Source organism: Ahaetulla prasina, chromosome 1, assembly GCF_028640845.1.
Source record: "Ahaetulla prasina isolate Xishuangbanna chromosome 1, ASM2864084v1, whole genome shotgun sequence".
Classification (NCBI taxonomy): Eukaryota; Metazoa; Chordata; class Lepidosauria; order Squamata; family Colubridae; genus Ahaetulla; species Ahaetulla prasina.
This window is the reverse complement of record NC_080539.1, coordinates 105,176,074-105,200,427: the sequence shown is the minus strand read 5'-3', so window position 1 is coordinate 105,200,427 and position 24,354 is coordinate 105,176,074. Positions and strand designations below refer to the sequence as shown.

The 24,354-nt window shown below is 39.9% G+C and overlaps 1 protein-coding gene across 4 annotated transcripts; it reads right to left on the bottom strand.

The window, feature by feature from the left end:
* Positions 1 to 10,724: 10,724 nt before the first annotated feature.
* Positions 10,725 to 23,622, bottom strand: LOC131192381 (serine/threonine-protein kinase Sgk1). Of its 4 annotated transcripts, none has more exons than XM_058171499.1 (12): positions 23,574 to 23,622; positions 17,802 to 17,877; positions 17,039 to 17,114; positions 16,663 to 16,767; positions 16,155 to 16,238; positions 15,647 to 15,778; positions 15,208 to 15,320; positions 14,801 to 14,924; positions 14,221 to 14,316; positions 13,380 to 13,535; positions 13,188 to 13,277; positions 10,725 to 12,030 (listed from the first exon to the last, which is right to left on the bottom strand). In XM_058171499.1, exons 1-12 carry the CDS (start codon positions 23,605 to 23,607, stop codon positions 11,863 to 11,865), a joined length of 1,254 nt encoding a protein of 417 aa, XP_058027482.1. In that variant the 5' UTR covers positions 23,608 to 23,622; the 3' UTR covers positions 10,725 to 11,862. The 4 variants fall into 4 exon arrangements, with proteins under 4 accessions (XP_058027482.1, XP_058027488.1, XP_058027495.1 ...); XM_058171505.1 differs by lacking the exon at positions 23,574 to 23,622 and adding an exon at positions 20,456 to 20,777; XM_058171512.1 differs by lacking the exon at positions 23,574 to 23,622 and adding an exon at positions 20,468 to 20,777.
* Positions 23,623 to 24,354: the final 732 nt, after the last annotated feature.

The following is a 24,354-nucleotide window of genomic DNA, read 5'->3' as shown; positions in this document are numbered from 1 at the left end:
CAATTTATTTGTTTTCTTCCCTACTTTCTGCATTGCAGGGTAAAATAGAAAAAAAAGTTACCATTGAAGGTTTAATGTTGCATTGTATGAAAAAAATAAAGCTATCATTACAGGTAGTTCTCGATTTATAACTACAATTGGGACCAAAATTTCCATTGCTAAGCAAAGCAATTGTTAAGTGAATTGTGCCTAATTTTACGACCTTTCTCGACTGGTTAAGTGAATCACTGCAGCTGGTAAGTGAATAATGCATTAAGTGAATGACCGACTTTACTTTTCAGAAGTTGGCTAAACAAATGGATGTAAATCAAGGATTATCTGTATTAATCTTTTGTTATCAAGGCTTTAAAGTATTCAAGCTGTAACAAACAAATGGCAATAAAGAGAGGTCACACATGCAACTTAGAATTTTTCAACTGAGAAATTCTTAGATGTCATTAAACCAAAAACATTCACTGAGTACTTACAGTCAACCAAATGGTGGATGAAGGAAGATGTGCCTACACATATTCAGGACAAACAAGCATATAACTCAATGAGCAATTTATTTCCAATGAGAAGACAGACTCTTGTTAAGCAAACCCTGATATAGCTCATACTGTACATGCCAAACCAATGTCATATGTCTATTATAGTTGATGGGTTTTGTGTGTGCTTTTGAGTCATTGTTGACTCTTGGTGGCTGCCTGGACTAGTCCCTCAGTTTTCTTGCCAAGATTTCAGAAGCGACTTGCCCTTGTCTTCTTCCTAGCATTGTGAAGGACTGACAGAACAAGTTCACTCAGCTTTCTTTGTACTTAAGGCAGGACTAGAACATTTGGTCTCCCCGTTTCTAGACTGGTTATATTGATTTTCTCTACAGCAAATATTGACAAAAGTATATTATTTTCAAAATATTTACTGTAATTAGGTGTATCCCCAAAAGATGCAAGTATATATGTAGAATTTGTTGGAATGTAATATTGGCATCTTCAGATAGCTAAATAGTATAGAGCTGTCTTTTGCAAATGCATCCAACACAATATATTCAGCAACAAACTACTTAAGTATAACTACTACTGTTATACTTTAAGAATAACAAGAACAGTACAGTACAATCAAAACCAGTAAAGACATTTGTACGTGTAATATATTGCAAAGATCAAAATCAGGCCACAAAGAATATAACTGGTTTGCATGGTCAGCCAGATATTTAGATTGGATTTGGCATTTTTATCCACCTACCAAGTCATTCCCAAGGTCCTGGGATAAGCAGACATTATTGTTTGATGGTGTGTTAAAGGTATTATCATAGCATATAAGCAATTCCAAATAATTGCTGCCTTTTGCAGTTGACTGATAATGATTTTTGTCAATGTTAATGGTGTTTAAATGGTGCTCCAATTGTTTTGGGATTGCACCAGAACAAATTCTTCTTCTTTTCATGTGTTTCCTTTCACATGGTGTGAGATCTAAGTTTGTTAAAAAATAAAGTTCATCTTAGTTATCACTTGAGATTGATACTCTCTATAATTAGATTCCATATAATGAAGTGTACATTCAAATAGATTTTCATACTCTCTTCAGGTAGCATCTTTGCTTTCTTTTGTCACTGTTTTCTAATTCTTTTTTATTTTATTTTATAATTTTTATTAAATAGTTTTTAAAAGTTTTTAACAATTTTCCTCTTTGCAACATCCTCTGCATCGTTATACATCCTCTAATCTTTCACCATTTTTTCAGTGGTAAAATCCATTTTTTTTACTACCGGTTCTGTGGGCGTGGCTTGGTGGGTGAGGTGTGACTTGGTGGGCGTGGCAGGGGAAGGATACTCCAAAATCTCCATTCCCTCCCCACTCTGGGGCCAGCCAGAGGTGGTATTTGCCGGTATTTTCCGCTACCATTCTCCGAACTACCCAAAATTTCTGCTACCGGTTCTCCAGTACCTGTCAGAACCTGCTGGATTTCACCCCTGCATTTTTTCCCTTAACATCTATATATCTATACATGTAGTTCCATGTAAATTAATATACTAATTTATATTTTGTGTCATATATATTTATACAGATTTATTACTAATTACTTTTCTAACTACTAAGTTTTCTTTCTTTGATATTTTCCTAGCTTTTGCACCTATCCTCTAGCCATTTATACTATTCATTCCGTACCAAATAATTTCTCCTTCATTTCTTTTGTAAGTCTATCCATCTCAGCACACTCTAGCACTTTACTTATCACACATTCCTCTGATGGTATAGTATTATTCTTCCAGTTTTGCGCATACACAGTTCTTGCTGCGGTTATAACATGTAATATTAAGTATTGTATTTTTTATTATAATTTTCTGTAAGTATGCCTAATCGGAATAATTCTGATTTCAATTCTATTTGTTGTTGGCTCTTCAAGCCACTTTTCACTTCTATTAGTAGGTCTTTTTATTTTGTGATTTTTCTTCAGCTTTTTCTCTTATGTTCTGTTGTGTCTAGGTACTACCACATCCACACATTTTTGTCTTTCTTATCAACAATTTTTACATCTCTGATTGTTATTATTTATTAAATTTATATGCAGCCCATATCACGATCATATGACTTTGGGTAGCTGAATGCCTGCAACAACTTTTAGGATTTGATCAACCCTCATAGTTTATAAATTAATGATTTATATGTATTCCAGGATATCAGTTTTTTCCCCTTTTTCTAATTTATTTCACAAACTAGAAAACACAAAATCTAGAAACTTCTTTGTTGATGAAAGACCTATTTGCCAATGAGAGTCCTTTCATGTAGGTCAGAACATTTTAGTCTTTGAAGTACTGCTGGGTTTTTGTTGTTTACTGTGTGAGTCCTTCATAGTACTTTGTAATGGAAATCACCATTATTGTCTATATTGTGTATACTGTCAGATTGAAAAACAGCTGAAGGCATCAATTGAAGGTTTAGTAAATTGCAACCTAGCTTCAACAGACACTTCCAAACAGAAGATAAAGAATAATAGCTAGCTATAATTCAGTATAACTGTAATTAACCAACATTGTCCATTAAAACAAATTGTTCCTCTTTTCATGTGTTTCCTTTCATATGGTGTGAGATCCGCTCTTGTTAAAAATAAAGGAAAGATCAACTTATTTGTCCCTTGAGATTGATCCTCCTCTAAATAACTGTTCATATTTGCTGAGCAATTAGATTCCATATAGTGAAGTGTAAATTCGAGTGGATTTTCATACTCACTTCAGCTGAACTTCTACTTGCATGGCTGAGTTACATAATTTGATGGAGGGTGGATTAATTTGGAAATATGTAGACCTGTAGCCTTTATTTTCTGAAGTTATCCCCTCCTAGCATATATTCCAAGTGAGTATATTTGCTGCACATCCTGTGAGTGATGTTTGTGGTCTGAACACTACCCTGGGCTGATTGTTGGGGTTTAGTTTTATAGAATCGGAACTCATTGTCAGCAAAGTATTGATTTTTTTCTTCTTGGATTTCTTCTTGGTCCATTTTCACAACTGTGTGTTTTTATGAATACTTCTGTACCATTCCCTCCCGCCCAGTGGTGAAATCCAAATTTTTTTTACAACCGATTCTGTGTGTGTGGCGCGGTGTGGCTTGGTGGGCGTGGCAACGAAAAGATATTGCAAAATCTCCATTTCCACCCCATTCCAGGGAAAGGATACTGCAAAATCCCCGTTCCCTCCCCACTCCTGGGGGAAGGATATTGCAAAATCCCCATTCCGTCCCCACTCTGGGGCCAGCCAGAGGTGGCATTTGCTGGTTCTCCGAACTACTCAAAATTTCCGCTACCGGTTTTCCAGAACCTATCAGAACCTGCCAGGATTTCACCCTTGCCTCTCCCCCTCCCCCTTCTCTTTAGCGATCAACAGGAACAATATAAAACATATTCATGTTTCTTCCACTAGAGGTCATCAAAACAACATTTTTGTCTGTTTGCTCTTCTAGTAGGCAATATATTTCAACCAAATCTCAGGTTAAACCATTTGCTTCAGTGTTATCATTTTTAATATTTTAAACATGCAAAGCACATTACAAATTTAATTATATACTATTTATAATATTTCCACATTGAAAAGAAAGACCTAAGTCTCTATTTGCCCATTGGGAGTTTGGTCACACTAATAAGCCAGAATTTTTATTATGATGTTAAAAAATAAAAAAGTATATTTTGCCAATTTGGACCCTTTTGGGGGACATGATCAGCACAGTATATTTGTTACCTCCATGCATATCTTGCATTATGTCAAAACAAGATCCTTGTTTTGTTGTTCTCTGAACAAGCCTGAACTAGAGGTCAATTGTATTCTCAGTTTAAGATTATATTTTATTAGAAAAGCAGTGATTCCATTTAGTTGTAAAACTTAAACAAGCCATAGTTTAAAAATTCTTGCTTTGATTAGCTATTCCTAACACCAAGAAGCAATCAGACTGTTAGACTTTTATGAACCGGCTTGTTTGCTCAATCCCAACAAGTCTGGACTCACAACTACGAACTCTGATTTCATAACAACACTCTTGTTGCATTCAGATCTAATCAAGTCTAATCAAAACAGTCGCAGCCATCCAGATCTAATCAAATTCCTTCATGTCAATCTGTCATTTCACATCATACTTATAGTTCATCCAACTTTAATGTTGATTCTTCAATGAGAAAATTCAATTTGCAAATCTCTCCTTTATTCAGTCTTTTATATTATATTCTATTATATATATTATATTCTATTTTAGAATATATATATTCTATTATATATATTATATTATATTTTAGAGAGCATAGTCATAGTGTCACAGGGTTAGAATGTCTTAGAGGTCTTCTAGACCAACCCCCTGCTCAAGGCAGGAATCCTTATACCATCCTGGACAAATAGTTGTCCAATCTTTTCTTGAAAACCTCCATTTGGAGAACCCACAACTCTGGAAGGCAAGCTGTTCCTTTGATTAATTGTTCTCACTGTCAAAAAAATATTCCTTCTTAGTTCCAGGTTGAATCTCCTTCCAATGAGCAATGGTCCATTGTTTCTTCTCCTGTCCTCAGGTGATATGGAAAATAAATCCAACCTCCTTGTCTCTTGACTAGTCCTTCAAGTGTAGGAAGACAGTTATGTCACCCCTAAATCTCTTTGTTAGGCTAAACCAGTGCTTCTCAAATAGTGGGGCACAACCCCCAGGGGGGGCGCGAGGCTCCGTAAAGGGGGGCGCGTTTGACCTCGGCAAACACTGTCAATACAAGCTAAGCCCCGTGTTTATGTCTCTGTATCCAATCAGAGAACAACGGGAGCATCTGATTGGCGGTCCAAAACCCTTGTGACACCAGCCTGTCGGAGCCATCTTTAGTGTGGGACGTCCATCCACACTTACTTTGTTGCCGACGGATTTTTTTAATAATGATACTATTTACAGTCGCGCGGGGGGCGCGAAAAATGTTTTCTTCTTCCTAGGGGGGTATGACAGAAAATAATTGAGAAGCACTGGGCTAAACGTACCTGGTTCCCTTAGTTGTTCATCATACAATTTAGCTTGCAGATCCCTTATTATCTTTGTTGCTCTTCTCTGCACTCCTTTTTTTTATTGAAAAAGTTTTACAAGGTTTTAACAAATATCCCCCCTATTTCCCCCCTCCCCCTCCCCCCCCCTCCCCCCCCCCGAGACTTTCCAGAGCAAAATACAGGGTGTAGTAAACTTCTAACAATCATAAACTAAACTTATGCTAACTGTCCATAAACTCTCATCCCTCATAGAACTTTAATTTCCATTATACTTTGTTCATTCAAAAGCTATTTGATATTTCTTAGTCTGATATTTATTTTGAATATAGTCAATCCATCTTCTCCATTCCACTATGTATTTCTCTTGTGAACAGTCTTTCAAATATGCTGAGATTTTTGCCATTTCCGCCAGGTTAGCAACTTTTAATATCCATTCATCAATCGTAGGCAAATGTTCCTTCTTCCAGTACTGTGCTACCAATAGTCTGGCTGCTGATATTAAATTTAAGATCAGTTTAGTCTCTATTACCGTACAATCTATAGTTATACCCAATAAAAACAATTGCGAAGTAAACTTTACCTTCTTTTTCAAAACGTTTTGCATAACCCACCATATCCTTATCCAAAATGATTTGATTTTTTTACAAGTCTACCTTCTCTGCACTCCTTTTAGTACTTCAGCATTTTTTGTATTGGAGTGTCCAGACCAGGTCAAGTAATTGTGATTTCCTGATCTGGAGAACAAAGAAACATACAATTCAAAAATGGTTGAAAAACAGTTGCTAGACAAATACCCATGAACTGGGTTAGAGCATTTTGATGGGGGCTATATAATAGTTTTCATGTAATCCCATCCGTGTTGTTGTGTTAACAAGTAAAAGCTTCCACGAAAAATTGAAATGTTAAAGAGAAGGTTGATATGGAATGAATGCCTATCAGGAAAAATAAAAATAGTGCGTTAGCACTTGGTGTGATTTAGATTGATGTGATTGAAGTCAAATTAAAAATCATTCTGTTTTTGTGATAATATTAGCATTTAGCCATTTGAAATAACTGGCAGACTGAGAGTTCCATGGACTGGAATAGGTAATTCTAAATTTGTTGCATATTCTGGATTGTTTTTATTTTTTATGCAGCATCAAAAGGGAAGAGAATCCCTGTAGGGCTGCATGTAATTGGTTCTGCGTTTCCTCAAAGACTTTGTTTACATTGTCAGGACTAATCTATCTAAAAGCTGAACTGTTATCCTGACATATTGATTCTTGAGACCATACCTGCCAAGACCCTCTGCGATAACTAATCGGTTAAAATAAAAAGTGTTTGTGTGAATGTGCATGTTTCTATCCCACCTAAACTCAGAAAAGAAAAAATAATCATAGTCGTGACATAATATGTACAATTCAGTTTCTTTTAATAAACTGGGGTTTTAAAATCAATCCCATCTGAAATTAGAAAACAAAATCTGAATTAGGAATAGGAAATTATTGTGGTCCCCATATGCATTGTGTCTACCGGTAAGTCATGCTCTTGGTTCTTATCAGACTCCTCTCTTGTTTGATTTTTAAACAATATGCTTTCATTGGTAACTTCTAATTTTTATGTGGGAACCTTGTATACTGCAAAATAAAGTGTCAGGTATTATCCACTTGGTTTTTACAGGATTTCCCCTGGGCCTCCTGTAGCCATCATAGGCACTCTTACAAAATAAAAAATCGATATAATCTGTATTTGATATGGGAGCCTATGCATCTTCCCTCCTCCCTGTCAAAAAGAGACGGAGGGAGAGGGAGCGAGAGGGAGAGGGAGAGGGAGAGAGAAAGAGATGATGTACTGAGAGAAACCATCATGGATAGAGAAAGTGTAAAGGTTAACAAGATACAGCATCCTCAATTTGCCTGCCTGCCTGACTTCCTTCCTTCCCTCCCTCCCTCCTTCCCTTCCTCTATGGCAGTCATTTTGTATCTAGGTACTAGAGCTGCACTCTGTTTTTTATTTTTTTTCCAATTTTCTGATCCAGTATTCTCAAAGCCTTTAAGATATTCATTTTGATGCTTTTCAGTTGTTGCCTAGGAGCAACTGGACTGAAACTCTTCCTCCAAATTCCATCTCCAACATTTTGTCATATTTTTACCTTTTTAGGTAAGACGTTTGCAAGCCGCCCAGAGTCACCTCTAGACAAGATGAGTAGCACACAAAGTTAATAAATAAAATTATTTCTCGTTTTTATATTTTTTAAATCTGCACACAATTTACAATATAGACCTCCAAAGTTCTCCTCCCCCCCACACAAAAAAACCCATAGGATAATATCGGTACCTTATTTTTTTCTGGTGTTGCATTAGCCATTTGAAGCTTAAAAGGATTAAAAAGTGATTTGTTCCATTCTGTGGAACATGGATCTGCACATCTTTAGCAAACCACATGGTGTCACTTTTTATCTACATTTCACCGTGCTGCAAATTACTCCAAGGGAAAATTGCACTGTAAACTTGAAATCTCCTGCTGACTTCATGATTGATTCTAAACAAGGCTTCATTGTGATATGACCCATTTACAGAGATTTATTGGGGGTACAAGTGCAATCACTTTTCATGTTTAACCTTCCAGTGTTTTCATATTATTTTTCCCATTTTTTTTTCCTATTGCAGAAAAGCCACTGACTGGGAAACAAAATAAGAACCTGCAGCACGCCTAATGTTGCTCAACATCCAATTAGCCCTCTTCAGCATAACCAGTGACATATTTGGGGTTTTACTTCAACAGCGTCTGGGGAATCGCTTCTGGGTCATGTAACAGCCAAACAAATTTTACCTTTTATGAACAGTGTGTTGGCTGGTAATCAAAACATACAACATAAGCAACATACATACATTCTATGTTGCCACATAAACCATTTATCCAAAACAGAAAAGTCTCTTTAACTCATAATTATGAAATAAGCTTCAAAAATGAGGAATGATAATCTGAAAGAAATTTTCAGAGGCCATGAGGAAGTATTTGAGTAGGGTTTGTATGTATAATGTATTCTTCTGCCCATTCCCCTTTCTTTCTGATTCCTTCATAAACCGTCTAGCTTTTACAGCAAATTACCCCTTGGTATGTGTACATACATGTAAGGGCCTGGCTCATTATTATGTTTGTGCCTGCACTTTCCCTCAAAGCCAGCTGGCTAATGTTTTGAGAGGGAGGATGAAAGTACTTGTGCATACTTTGCCCCCATGGTAGGTGGGATGACTCAGTTGTTTAAATCATCAGATGCCATCTCTTCTGCTAAGCCTACTAAGCTTAGCTTTGGACATGTTTGGGGCTGTGTTAGAAGGGTTTGTGGAAAACAAGCAATGTCAGACCAGATGGCCAGTGAGGTACATGATTCTGAAGATTCATCCGCATTAAGTTTCCATATGTTTGATCTTCTGTTGTAACTATGACACAGCATAAAACATGTTTAAACCCCTATTTTGCCTGATTCAGGCACAAGCAGTGTATACTATTTGCACAACACAATTATATGAGTCATTGGTGGTGGTATTTCATGGGAATAGAAGGAGCCAATTCTCTCATGCAATTAATTTAGATTTACTTGAAAGACATCTAATTCTTGCACTGCACTTGAAGTTACACCACCCAGCTGGTTATGTTGTGGGAACATGGGGAAAAAACCCTAATGAGAAAAAGAGCACATAAAAAAGCAGGCTCACTACCGAAGCATGACAGCATTATAGCTCTCTAAATCAGTTGATGATATAATAAAGTTTGCCGGTCCTCTCACAATAAGGACGTGTTTGTTGTAGTGGTGAAGGTTCTGGCCTAGAAACCAGGAGACAGTGACCTCTGGGCCTCCCTTAGGCATGAAAAGATGGCAGGTGACTTTGGGCTCTTTATTCTCTCTCAGACCAACCCTTCTCACAAGACTATTGTTTGGGGAAAATAAAAGGGAATATTAGGTATGTTCACCGCCTTGAGTTACATACATGCAAAGATACCAATTGGGTAAAAATTTAGTAATAATGATAATTTTCATGAAATACCACCATGCATTTCTTGGAAAAATAAGTGGGGATTCTGTATCCCTAAACTTACTGATTTTTGAACCAAGTTAGTGTGATGCTATGCTCCCAGAGCTACTAGTTAGGCCCCTTGACTGGCTAATGAGTTATGTATCTCGAGAATTCCTTTCCTTTGTAGCATTTTCTTTAACAATAGCAATAGCACTACCGCTTCACAGTGCTTTACAGCCCTCTCTAAGTGGTTTTGAGTCAGCATATTGCCCCCAACATTCTGGATTCTCATTTTACCCACCTCAGAAGTATGGAAAGCTGAGTCAACTTTGAGCCAGTGAGAATCAAACTGCTGGCAGTCAGAATTAGCCAGCAAAACTGCATTTTAACCACCCCAGCTTTAGCATCTGGTTAGATCCCTAGTTCTTTCCATGCTCTTCACTTGATCAGGCGGACACTGGTCTACCATGTTGAGTTATGACTAGTTTTAAAAACACTGACAGAATTGTAATATGTATAGGAAAGGGCCAGGCCCATTATAGTTTTAAAAATAAGTTGACCAAGAAATCTTGGTTTGCTAAGGCCTGGAGAAAATATGCTAAAGGAGATTATGGAGAGGCTAGACTTATTTTGTTGCTTAACTCTGAGATTTCTTGGTTAATTTTTTTTTAAAAAGAATATTCTTGCCATTGTTGAAGATATAGTCAGGTATGTCAAAAATGTTGTTTCATAATATTGCATTTCTTTCATTTAACAAGAAACATTCACAACCAGGACACAATTGAGGAGGAAGATTTTATATAATGAAATAAACCTGAGGAGGTCATTGATCAGATTAGTCAGCTCTTATCAACTTTTCTATTTTGTATTACATTGTGATAAGATACTTGGAGGCTAAACATCATTATGCCTGTAGGAAGGGAGAAGTATTGGCAGAGACAACTTTCAGTTCTATTATTGTTCCATCCCTATAGGTAGCCACAAAATAATACCCCATTATTATAATTTTTCTGATGTTCTAGTGGTAGATCCTGTTAGGCCTCTGGAAATTGTAAATCAAAAACATCTTCAGAATGTGCATTTTTTTCCTACCCCAAAATTGCTGCTGTGTATATTTAGTATTGTTGTTCAATACTGCAAACAATATTGTAAATAATTAGTGGGCAGTTTTGACTGTAAAGTGCATTCTGAATAAATATGGGAGAAATAACCTGAATTTATAAAGACACTGAAAACATTAATAGAAATATTGTCCAAGATTTTACTGCAAACCAATGGGTTTGGTCACAAAAATGGTACATATTATAACCATGTTAAGTACATTACAATGGTGGTATACATTATGAGCTTTTAAAGTTTTTTTTTCTTTTAAATATTCATTTAGCATTGCAATCAACTGTACACATCTTTTTACAAATACATACAACAAGGAATGCAAGCAAACAATACCCATAAATAATGCCCAAGTTTACATATTATGAACAAAAAAAATGAACTAAACCAACAGATTAGCAGACAACAGCTGGGGCATTTTGGTCCATAGAAACCATTTCTAAAAATAGAAATATTTATATACATATCTATCTGTATATATATATTTCCATAGCAGCAATGCTTTCTTCAAGCATTTGGGATACAAGTAGTTGAAGCCCATTTGAACTATGTATTTTTTACATATTTTTCTTAAAAAAATCACTATCTACATTTATTAATTTATTGTCTTCCAAATATGGAAGGAACAAACAATGCCCCACACTGTCCTCCAAGTGTCACATAGACACCTCTGGGCTAAGTCCGTCTGTGGGAATATACAAATCACACTCCTGCCATTTGTCCACGTTACACACTCGCTCACACATGAATCCAAAAGCACTCTTGTGATAAAAACTTCAGAGTTCACAAAGATCTCAACGTCCGGAGGGGGAAAAAAGGCACGTCTTCATAAAGTTCTCTTCACATCCAGAAAGATCTCCAAGTTGGGGGCGCTATGCTCACCAATCGAGGACACAAGTTTTGTTCTGAGGCTTACACTCTGGAGCAATCTATGGCAGCAGCTGCATTTTTTCCCTTCTCCTTTTAGTACTTGCAACCGTGATGTAGCACCACTTGGGTGACTGGGAAGAACCAGTAGTGAAATGTCATGAGTTCACTCAAAAGGAGTTAAATGTGCTCTTCCAGTTGAACAAGAACAACACCCCCCCTCCAAAAAAAAAAAAAGCTTTCAGCAAACGATAACAGTTTGAAATTAAGGCTGCAAAGCTGCCACACAGTGGGAAGATGTGCAAAAAAAATTTTTATCTTTCAAGATGATCAGGCAACTGGCAGCTTGATCAGAATGCCAAAAGAACGATTATTTTTTTAAAAAAAGAAAAGAAATCACAAAATTCAAAGGAAAGAATCCATGGGGGGAGCATAGGAAAAGCCCAGAAATGCTTCGGCAGCCTCTTTGACACTGGCAGTGATGAGGATGCTGTCTGAAGACTGGCCAATGGAGTTTGGGACAGGCTCCTCTGTAAACTCGGGGTCAAAGTGTCGCAGATCATTGGGCCCGCTCTGCAAGAAAACGGAAGTATTTGGTTGTTAAATGGTAGGCTGCAGGGAGACTTAATACTACACCGTCTTCCAATTCAAAAGTGAACACTCAAGGATCTGATGAAGCCACATTTTCCTAAGAGTAATTGGAAACCAATTCTCAGGTTTCTTCTCACTGTTGACCAGTCCTGAGGTCAGATAAGGTTCAAGCCAACTTTCTGCATTTGGGAACAGTCAAAGGTGCTGAAACTGCAGCTGCCAGAATTCCCAGCTAATGTAGCCAAATAATTCTGGAAGTTGTAGTTCCAGGTTATCTGAAGGCTACCAAGGAGTTAAGCATTTTAGGCACTCTGCATGGGGGGTGGGGGTAACATGCCAATATTAGTAAGTCCTGGTGGCTCCCAAAACTAACATCCAAAAGGCATGCTCATTCATTCGCCTAGGCAGACAAAAGGTTGGATCCACAAATTTTGCTGTAGACACCAGAATAGCTTCCCATTTCTCTGCAGCCTCCTCTACCTCTTGAACAAGTCCGAGAAACACTTAGGCAAAACTTACAAAAGGAACTTTTCATTCAACCTGCTTATCATGTCCAGGACAGCCTCAGTATCAATCAACGAACATTTACTTTTAACAGCAGGGCATATTCAAAACTAAATTACTATGGAATTTTGTCCCACTGAAACCAGTGAATTTGCTTTCATGTGTATGATAATGAGACTTATCACCAGTAGACCTCTGAAAATCATTTGATAACTGAAACACCCCTTTAAATCCATTACTGTGTTCCCCGGTTTAAAAAACAAACCGTTTAAAATATTAGTTAACTCAGAGTGGTGGATAAAATGCACTGGTGTATGCTTGTGTGTGCATAGAAAGGCTCAATAATTTTTTTGCCTTCATTGGGCAAATAAATAGATGTATTATAACTGTATTTTGTAGGCTATAAAGCTTCTAATGTAGCTGAGACTTGTTTAAATCTTCTGTTAAGTCAAATGCAGGGTCCCTCCCGCCCCGCCCCCCCCCCATGAGTTATTAAGTGTCTAGAGAACTAGGACTTCCTGTGGAATCCTAACGTGAACTCTGACACTTGCTCTTGATTTATAGACACATACACTTCGGGCATCCCCAATAAAATAAATCTTCCCTGGCCATTATGCAATTAGAAGAGCTCTTACCACATTTGGGTTAAAAGGTGGTGTAATCTTCTTATTTATTAGATCATCCCAGTTAATTGGAGAGAAGAAAATATGATTCTTAATCTCCATCTGTTGAAATAATGGAAATTACATTAGTATAAATGCAAATAACTGAAACTGTCTAGAAAAATTCTCAAATGCCTTTCACCTCTTTTCAAAATTTATACTTACAAAGTCTTCCTTTGCTCCTAGCCTCTTAGTTCTGTCCTTCTGCAAAAGTCCTTCCAAGAGGTGTCTAGCAGAGTTGGTGATATTTGGCTTCAGTTGTAGAGGTTTGTTCAAGATATTGTCATACATTTCTGCTGTGTTTCTGCTGTAGAAAGGGGGCTGCAAGAAGAGTAGGGATATTTACTATCCACTGTCTAACCTTACTGTTGTTATTTATTGATTTACAAAGTTTTACATCTTGTCTTTCCTCAGGGAGTTCAAGGTATCATGCAGGCCACGCCTTTCTCCAGTTCTGTCCACAACCACTTGTGATGTAAGCTAAACTGTAATCCAACTGAAATATTTTAACCACCCCACCATACAGTCTCTGAGCTTTGATGCAAGACTTACTTTAATGCAATATCCATTAAATAGCCAGATTGGTCTAATGATTACTGCACCAGGCTAGAAACCAGGAAAATGAGTTCTAGTCTGATTTTAGGTATGAAAGGTGGCTAGATGATTTTGGGCCAGTCTCTTCTCTCTCAGCCCAACTTATCTTACAAGGTTGTTGTGGGGAAATAAGGGAAGGAAATGTATTAGGTATGTTTGCTACCTCGAGTTATTTATAAAAATAAGGGAAGGATTTAAAAGGACATTTATTTTCTTGAATTATCAAACCCATTAGGAGAGGGCTGCTGAAGAACCTCACCAGCAAATATGGGCATCCCTGACATCACTCCATCAACTCCAACTGACTTTCAGTAGCATCAAAAAGTTTTTATTTATTTCCTCTACTATAATTACTGGAGTGGCAACCATTCCCAGCAAGCAAATTAAATATGTAATTTCTGTTCTTACTTACCAATCCATAAAGCATCTCGTACAAAACTGCCCCAAGGCACCACCAGTCCACAGTCCGGTCATAAGGTTGCTTGTGAAGGACTTCAGGGGCAAGGTACTATTGGACACAAATGAAAGAATGGGAACATTTGATTAGAAAAAAACCTGAAGGCTAATGGCAAAACTAAGATAAACCTACCCTTCTTTAGGCATTTTGCTCAAGGCAGGCATGGAAACCTGCAGCCCAACATATGACTCCAATTCTCTTTACCACTATCCTGTCAACTAAGATGGATTGGATACAGAGGACCACAGGTTCCTCACCGAAACAGCAAAATGCCTGAGGTTCACATATATGAACTAGGGGCCAGGTCAATCTGGACAGTCAAACCAGTTTCTACACCTGGAGCATTTTCTACAGGAACTCCAATAGAATTTTCTCTTTTTTTAACCCTGTAGTGGCATATCCATCAGCAACACCATCCACTTTCACATCTACTGGCACATAATGTCCTATAGTCTCATCAGGGAAACTCCTGCCATGGTCATGCAGCTGCACACTTACAACACCGTCATGGGAGAAAGCAAAACTCAAGACTTACTTCAGGAGTGCCACAAAATGTGGAAGTTGTGCCGTTGTGTTCAATGTTCTCTTTGCAGAGTCCAAAGTCAGTCAAAACAATGTGGCCCTGAGAATCGAGCAAAATGTTCTCTGGCTTCAAGTCCCTGTGGCAAAGAATATGAAAGACGGGTCAGCTTCAAAATCTTACCTGTCATTCACATTTGTCTGATTTACAAGCTTTCCCCCAAATAAGCCACTGTCACTATAGTGTTTTAGACGTTTTTTACCACATCCAGTCCATACCCAGAAACAACAACCCCTAACCCCTAATTATTTAGGAGTATAAAATTACTGATTCCAAAGCCCATAGCTAGCATTTTGGCAAAACAGCTGGTAAATTAGAACTCTGTTCTAATTTAATATGCATACATTAAGTAGGGTGCTTACCGGTATACAATGTTCAAAGAATGCAGGTAACCCAGTGCACTAGCTATTTCAGCAGCATAAAAACGAGCTCTTGGCTCCAGGAAGCAACGTTCCCTCTGGAGATGGTAGAACAACTGCAAGATAAGAAGGGGAGGGGGGGGGGAGAAATCTATTAGTTATCCCCAAACCTTTGAACAATAAATTTAATTAAGCACAGCACACTAAGTTAGAGAGGATAATTGTCGGAAATGGCCTAGTAATCCTCTGCCTGTTTCCTGCTATTAGAGGCTGGAAAGCTGGAGACTGAATTTAGCTCCTCTATCTCTAGAGTCCCCCTTTTTTATAAGGAACAAGGGCACTTAAGTATGTGTTACTATGGTCTGATTTCTACTTTCCAGCAAAAAACCAACTCCATTTAACCACCCTTCTTTGGAGGGCCCAGGTGTCCCTTTTTGCTCACCTCTCCACCATTGATGTAGTCTAGGACAAAATACAATTTGTCAGCTGTCTGGAAGGAAAAGTGAAGTCCCACCAGGAAAGGATGCTTCACATTCTTAAGGAGGACATTGCGTTCAGACATAATATGTTTCTCCTGGAAAATAAGAAGAGGTATGGGATCAGTTGTTAGTATTCACCAGAACACAGCTGAATTATTATAAAGCAAACCAAATGACCACAAGAAAAATCCTAAATTTATACAAACTCAAGAGGGCATAAAACAGCAACTAAGCACCTTTAGATTAATTTTCCACATTCTGCTTCAAAGTGTTGACTTTAAAAGTGGACATTCTATAGGCTTTAAGTATGTCTTTTCTGCTTCCTGTTTTGTTTTTGTTTACTACTGCTCTTTAGGAGGAGCTCTGGGAAGCTGAAAGCTTGCTCATTATATTGTAATTTATGAACTGCCCTAAGGTAGAATTATTTTCTTGCTTGGCATTTATTTGGAACAAGATTGAGTCAATATTTACCTCCTTCTTCTTCAGGATTGCTTTTTTCTGGAGTACTTTTACTGCATAGAATTGTTCTTCTGCCTTGTGCCTTGCAAGAAGAACCTGAAAGAAACCAAAGTTCTTGTAAGTTTAAGAGTGATTCAAAAAACTAAGTTAAAACGACAATTTCCTTTTTGATAGTTGCAAAAATACAGCTCAGTATAATTATAGGGTTAAAGTTTTGTATCTGAAGGGCAATACTTTAGAGACATAGTTAGGCAATGAAGCCATCAAACCCCTCTTGAATATAATCCAAATTCTCTCAGTCTTTTAAGATAAATTGTTCTTTCTCAAGAATACCAATTTAATTGCACTTATTCAATTTATTTTCTCAACTTCGTACTAAGACAAATGTCTTGCATGAGACTGACTTTCCCAAGGCTATGGGGGTGCATTTTAAAATCAGCCTTCAGAACAATCATCTGGCTATAAAAGCAATGAATGCTTATCCTTAAAAAGCAATAAGCAAAATCAAGACATAGCTTACCTTTCCAAAACTACCTTTCCCAATAACTTTCAGGAAATGGAAATCTGATGGTTTAGCATGAGGATTAGATGATGGGCCAAGGTTGATTTGCTGAGATGGACTAGGCTGCAATGAAAAAAAAAATCAAATAGTTGGATACAGACCTAAAAACCAACAAATACAATTGTAAGCTATTTTGTGATGGGGCTTCAGAAAACACACCCATTTGGGCTTCAGGGGAATAAAATGCTTATTTTAAAATGTTGGCAAAATTTCCTGGTTTAAATGAGACAGAGAAGTGGAAAGAGAAAATCTTCCCTTTTAAATAAGCATGCTGGATCTTTATTTTAAAACATCTCTTCCCAAGTTCAATATACATGGAACCCAGGCCACTTACTGGAGGAGAAGGATTGGCATTCATAAGTTCTGGTTCTTGAGGCTGGGAAATCTTCAGAATTGATTGTACTTCAGGACTGCAAGGATAAGACAGAATGGAATTAGTCCAATTACAACATGCCTGGAACATGGAAATTATCTGACCACGAGGCGGCAGGCTAACTCTAGTTGAGCAAAATTCAGGCTGGCAAACTTAGAAAAGGCGATTGCTTGAAAGAGCTTATTAGGTTTCTGAGGTAAGACTGAAAAAGAGACAACACAAACCTGAGCAAATAGACTCAGGTTTCTTTTGTAATTATAAGTCAGAGAAAAGGAATGACAGAGAGATCAAAAAAATTCAAACAAGATGCCATTTCTCTGGATAGTTTTAGTCCCTATTGGGGCAACAGAAACGAATACTATTTTCTAAAGCTAGTACCCGCCCTGGCCCTTCTCAAAAACAACTCCCACTGAGTTCAACGAAATTTGCTTGCAGGTAAGTGGCATAGGATTGCAGTCACAATAACACATACTTTTATAGTGAAACTCTTCACAAATTATTAAATCACCCACACTCACATTCTTAGGTCTACTTCCTAAATATGCTGAACTCAGTGGAACCTGAGTCTGTGTAGTTATCCTTAGACTAGAAGTTCAATTTACAAACAGATCGTGTTTCAACTCCTCTCCTCCCTGGGGAAGAAGTTAGGTAAGATCGCACAAGGCTATAATTAAATTGTTAACTTCCGTGGTATCTACCATGCAGAAAAGCAAAACATACTTACTGTTTACATGCATAAGAGTTGGTGGCTATTTTTTGAATGAAGTCGTTCAGCCCCATTCTTCTCTGTTTCATGAAAGCTGCAAATTAAGAAAAGACAGAAAATGAATCCCGATCAATCGACAACTTCCTTCGTGTTTTTAAAAAATTGTATTTATTTAGATCCTCTTTAAATGTATTTAAATTTTAAAAAAAATTAAAATTAGATGCTCCTTGTAAATGTATTTATTTAGGCGCTCTGTACATCCGGCACTCGGAAAATAATCTCAAAGAAAATCTTTTTTGTGTAAAACGGCTGAGGAGGCGACGCGGCTCGGTGGTCCCCCTTACTCACCGATCAAAATAGCCACCATTCCTCTCATCTTTGAATAAGTTAGGGTGGATTCAGAAGCTTCCGTTTTGACTGTCATCGCAGAGCGGGTAAAAAAAAAGACGACAGCAATAATCCAAGCCGAAGGGTGGAAAAAAACCAGATCGATCTACGACCGAGGTAAGCGAATGGGTGGGTGAGTGAGTCAGCCAAGCCAGCCAGCCCGCCCAGGAAAAAAGCGCAAAGGATGCTTAGCAAGCTTAGCCGTTCTCGGGCTGCAACGAAAACTCCCGACTCCGGCGCTTGCCAAAGGCTTTATATAAACGAGGGCCCGGCGCTTAGGAGTGGGAGGAGGAGAGGAAAAAGGGGAGGAGCCCGAGGGAACAATGAGGAAGAGTCTGAGTCTCCGTTCCGGGCGCCCGGGAGCCGCCAGAAGATACGCAAAGCTTGGCGCCCAGCCGCAGGCAGTGTGCAAACCGCCCTTCCCTTCCTTCCTCCTTTCGCTTTGACGTTTCCAAGAGTCAGGCCAAGCGGGCCTGCTGGAGGGGAGGGGAGAGGAGGAAGGGGCAACTCAGAAGCTTTTTCAAGAGGTTAGGAAAAAGCAGTGCGACGTTGGGGTCGGAAATCTGGGAAGGTTAGAGAGGGTATTTTTTTGGGAGCTTTGGGGGGGGGAGGGAGGGCGACAGCAATAAGGGATTAATTCTCCTCCTCTCCACTCGCCTTTTGAGAACTAGGGTGACCTTGGCTGCGTTCGTCGAGGGTAACGCAGCGGGGAAAGTGGGCTTGGCGCGGTTTTACAGCGGGGCAAAATTGGTCACTAGGACGGATTGCTCCTTTCCAAACGCAGCGCGATTCTAAAACGGCGCAGCCCGGTGCGTGGCTGGGGAAAGGAGGAGGAGGGGGGGCGGTGTTCGGGTCCGTCTTAAGTATTTTGTAGCTTTCCTTTAAGACTTTCACTAGTGGACTAAATGAATGTCTTTGGCCACACCTGCCATCTCCGTAGCGAGTTAGTGTGCTCCCCCCCCGGCCCCCATTCCTGAATCGGATGCTTGGTGTTGCTTAAAAACTCTCGAGGAAGGTTTTAGACCAAAGGAGTGTGTCTTTGCGTTTGTTCCCGTGCATCCGTCTCTTTCCCTCCCTCCCCACTTCCTTTTGCCACAGTCCCGAGGAAAACCTATCTCTTATCTACTTACAGCATGGTGGCATTTTTCTTCTGTCAGAAACGCCCCTAGGGGGAGGGAGACCTTATTGCAAGATCAGCTTGTACTACAGATAAGAATGGTCCTTGCGACATCCCCACCCCCCAGTACTGTAGTTCGCAACTTTTGGCCCTGAGGAAGCTCGCAAACGGAGCGTGACGCTGGCAGCTCGCTTTCGCTATCCCCACCCCCACCCCGCATCTGCTCAGCTCGGCCCCCGAACGATATTCTCCGTTACTAGGCATGAGGAACAGAGCGTTACGGCGCGGGATTTTTGTCTTAGTCAGCCTTCTGCAATCTGGTGCGGGCCCCCACCTCAAGTGGTGGGCTTGCAATGTCAGAATTCCCAGCCAGCCATTGCAGGCCGGTTCCCGGAGGGCGCCTAGTTGGGAAACTAGTCTGCCCGTTGCTTAATCCTGTAAACTCTGCCAGCTTAGTTATAGAACATATGAAACTTCAAAGTGCCGGTACATTGCATTCAAAGTGTTATGCGAATAATTCCTCTTTCCCTCACGCATATACATTGAACGTTTCCCGTTTCCTTAAGAGTTTGGCTTCCTAATTCAGTTACTCCGTGCAACATACCTATATAGGAATATATCGCATTAAATTCCGTATGAAGTAAACACGGTCGGTACGGACATTCTCGCTTCTATTCCAAAGCATCGCAATCTGCAAAGCGTTTTGGCAATCTGTAGTTCCAAATTGTCTTTAGAGTTCCCTCTTCAGTAATTGACAGGTATTTAAAACTGGCAGCCTCTTTGCAAACCAGACCAGACTCCCCCTCCCCTTTCTCTCAAAAAACCACCTCAGAGCAAATTCCGGCAGTGAAACAATAACCGCCGGAGCCTAAGCAAAGCCTGGGCTTATCGGATGGTATTTATTAATGACCCAAAAGCGTACCAAGCACAGCAGCAGACAGAGTGGTTGTCCATTGGCTACAATAGCTGGTGCCACCTCAACAACCAGCTTTAAAAGGAATCCTTAACCAAAGGAGGCATCCGGGGGATTAAGTCTGCTGCCACTCAAACTCATCAAAGTCGGAAGGAGGGGGGGGGAGGAAGCTCGTGGTTTTCCAGAAGGCAAAGCAGTCAAGTAGCCCCCAAGAAAGGAGAAAGTGTAACAATCGTCTATCCATCCATTTCTTACCAAAATCCTCACCAGAAATAACTGCACTTTCTTCTTCTTAGAGCCTCAATAATCCCTTCTTCCGTATCAGGTCTTTTAATGCCCGTTAAATCTTTCACCTCCGTTACAAAGAAAGAGGGAGCGGAGAAGCCCGGCTCGCGCGGTTCAAACTGTCCCGCAGCAAAAGCGACCGCAGCAGCGAGAGTCGGAGGTTGGTCAGGAATGGCCTTTTCAGTCAAGGAACCACAGGGAGGGACTCGGAGAAACTGCGATTTCCTGCCCGGCTTTCTCAGTACAACAAACAAGAGCCCCTTGGAAGCAAGACCTTGGAGTTCACGCGACTGCCTTGGGCTGTTCCCGGGAACACTCGGGGCCAAAACGTTCCAATACAAGTCGATAGATAAATAAATAAAATAATAAGTGGAGGGGGAGGAGAAAAAACCCGCAAGATCCTCCCGAGCCGAAGGAAGCCATGGAAATTTCCATACAGTATTTGCAAAAGTCATGGAAGGAAACAAGGGGAAAAGAAGTTGATTGCTTTACCCTATTATCACCGTGATCCCAGAAAAACAATGCATCTCTCTGAAAGACTATATGTATTTATACGGCCGCTGCAATACAGCGGAACCCAAGTATAAGATTATACTCATTTAATTAAATTAATAAGGGGCGTGCATAATAGCACGAAAGTGCCTACCATTCTTATCCTATTGTTCCCTTTCATTATATCAAATTAATATAGTTGTTGCATACTTTTGCTTATATATTATGTTTGTGTATACTGTTGTGATAAAATAAAATAAGAGGTTTCTTTATGAATGGATTAGGCCCAGATATCACCGGCCGGTGTTTCAAAGCCCAGGTGGCAGGCAAGGCCCAGATTTGCAGAACAAATAATTGGGGAGGGGTTGTGCCGCGACACCCGAAAACAGGGCGCCAACAGAATCCATAGCCCCCAAGACCCTTTTTTTTCTTCAAGGGAGATCTATACACCTTTTAATGGAACAGAACGGATGCCCCTCTTGGTTGAGGCCTTGGCCATTTATTGATAAGATTGCATTAAATAATATAGAATCGATCACGTAACATATAAGGGGGAAGAGAAAGCAGCCTCCTCCACAGAATAGAGCTTTCTCTTGCTGATTGTAACTCTACCGCCTAGTACTGCCTCTGTGGAAACGTCCCTCACATATTTTGGGGGGGGGGGTTTCTCCAATCACACAATAAGGATGGGTGGGAATAGAGAAACCTCGGAGGCCACTGATTTGGAGGGCGATGAAGCTTCAAATTTCATCCCTTTGCATCTTTAACCGTTCTTGCAACCTTACGCTTTGGGATCAGTTATGAGACAAGTTCTCAGAAGAAAGGCTATTGAATGACCCGAGCGGGTGTTTTTCGCGTACTTCTTTCTCAGACTACCCAAGACTGCTAGACGAGATTTGGGATAAAAGACTGATTGGATTTCTTTCTTTCCTTTTCACCCTCCCCCCTTTTTTTTCAAACTCTGCCCCTCCCCTTTTCAAACGTAACATTTGCGTGCGTGCGGGTGCGCGCCCGAAAACATTTTTCGCAATCGGGAAGCGGAACGGATGCTTTGAAGTGCAGGTTACGCCGCAGGAGAACAAATCGGCTAAAGGGAAGAACGCGCGATGGAGGCTGAGCTGAACTGTCCTCCTGTCCCGCTGCTAATTCTTTCTGGCTTGGCAAATGCAAGTTTGCAAAACGCAGCAAGGTCTCCGTTTGCTTAATTCGGCATCTAGAAGCCCATGTAGCCGAATAATGAGAGAAATCGAGGCTTAAAAGACAGCAAGATCAGCTGCATTTCAGCAATAATTCCACAGCAGCCATAGCGCACAAAGCCAGTTCATAGGAAGTTCAGCCCCCTCCCCCCGTCAAAAGATTGCCAGAAGGCTTCTGTTTTCCAGCAGTGCTTGCTTTACCAAAGAAAGGCAGAGCGCCCCCTGTAGCCGTCTACAGCTTATAAACCATGCATTCCATTGCTGACAACACGCATGCTCCGTCTTAGTTTTTCCTTTTCAGCCAACACAAGGAATTTCTTCAAGGCACAGAAGTCATGAAAATACGCTGCCGGTCCTCCCAAATCGGAGGCAGCAAACATTGGGCCCTCCAAGTAATGCTGAGCTACAACTCATGGCAGCATCACCAGCAAAGACCAGAAGTGGTGAATGCCGGGATCTGTAGTTCTGTAAGGTGCACAACAAGGTCATTCATTTCTAATTTGAGTTCCTATCTTTCTTGGTCTGTTTGTCAGCATTCTTTTCAAGGTTGTCGAATCTTGAACCTTAGGTATTCCAAGTCTCAATGACACTCAATGGGTGCCATTTCAGAGTAAATGCACTTGGAACAATTTAGATGTTCCGGCACCCCTATACTTACAAAAGGAAGAAAAGCCCAGTATCATGTCAATTAGTTCCAATCAACTATTTGCCGTAACATTATGCAAAGAATAATGGAAAGCACCCATAAAACCCATAAAAGGAAGCCAATGCTTACAGCATGTGGACACTTGCGGGGTGGGGGAGACTTTAAAAGATGTGCAAATCCCACATCTCTATTTGGGTCTTGTCTAAAGCCTGAAGAGCTACTTGCAGCTGTATTCAGAGTGCTAGCCAGGCTGCCCCAATATATGACAGGTTTCACACATTAAAGTCTGAGTGAACAAATCTAGTCCAAAGATTTTGTCTACTTGCTCAAGCCAAAGAGAGTCTTTAACTGAACTTACAGACCCATTCATGGTCTCAGTCTTTTCTCTTTAAAAGCCCTGAAAGGAAATTAAAGTCGGCATAACAAACTGAGTTTAAAACAACTATAGCTAACCCACCCCCCATTCTCTGAAGACATTCAGTTCCACTACAACTTCCTCCATCTCATTCCTTCAGTTTGCTTTCAGAGAGGGTTTTTCCATCATTTCCACAGCACCAAAAAAAGGAAAAAGAAAAAAGAGTCCAATTGTTAAATGGCTTGCTTACTTGATAAAAGTAATTACAATTTGTAAGTATCCCTCCCCCTTCCAAAGTTTCAATCACTGTTCCTCCAGAGAAATTGTTGAAAAAGTTTTTTCCCCCTCTTAATGAATAATCAAACAAAAGAACTATTAGGAAAACAGTACTTAACCAACCTTTTAGTGAAGACTTTTCTTCTTTCCCTCTCATGGTTCTCTCTTTCCCTCTCTTCTTTTCCTCAAGATCCCACAACAGCCGTTCTGTACTTTTAAATCCTTTCGTTTGTTATAATTCCCAACAATACCTCTCCTTTGGACTACTGTCCGCCTCCCAATCAGCTTGACAGGAGGCGGGCGATGAAGGAAAGAAACGAGCTGATCTAGCTGCCCACTTTATGAACCTTGCATTAAAGGTGATTTACACACAAAACTAAAGTTCAACGTTAGCCACATTGTTGCAACATAACCCTGAAATTTACTGAAATCATCCCTTGCTTATTATGTACACAACATGCCCACGCGCACACCCGGTGTGCAACTAGAAATGCAGGTCGCCTATAATTAATGCATTTGTAACTGCAGCCCAGCAAGACTTGAATTAAAACACAACTAAAGAACAGAAAAGTGTTATATGCATATTAAAAAAAACCCAAAAAAACCCCAAGAGGCATCGGGGCTGGGGAAGGCGATCCTGAAATGCTTTTTGGGTATACCGTTCATGCGACTATTTCAGTGGGTGTGATTTTTGGATTGGGATCGCTAGGCACGATTTTGTAGCAATGATTGTTTAATCGCACGATTCGCTGCAGCAAGCACCCAGCAGCCGATTCCCAACTCGGTTAATCTGGAGTATTTGCAACTATAGAGAAGACAGACGTGACTCCTTAGGGCTCCGGCTTAATGCCTTTTGAGGATCGCCGCCGAAAGAGAGCGGGGACAGATGTTCCCCTGCTGCTGC

Excerpts from the sequence above, each read along its gene's own strand:
- LOC131192381 (XM_058171491.1), bottom strand. The coding sequence starts at position 18,207 with ATGACAGTCAAAACGGAAGCTTCTGAATCCACCCTAACTTATTCAAAG. Across the intron at positions 17,878-18,131 it reads AATGGTGGCTATTTTGATCG|CTTTCATGAAACAGAGAAGA; the intron begins GTGAGTAAGGGG and ends CTTAATTTGCAG. Across the intron at positions 16,239-16,662 it reads GGAAAGGTAGTTTTGGAAAG|GTTCTTCTTGCAAGGCACAA; the intron begins GTAAGCTATGTC and ends GGTTTCTTTCAG.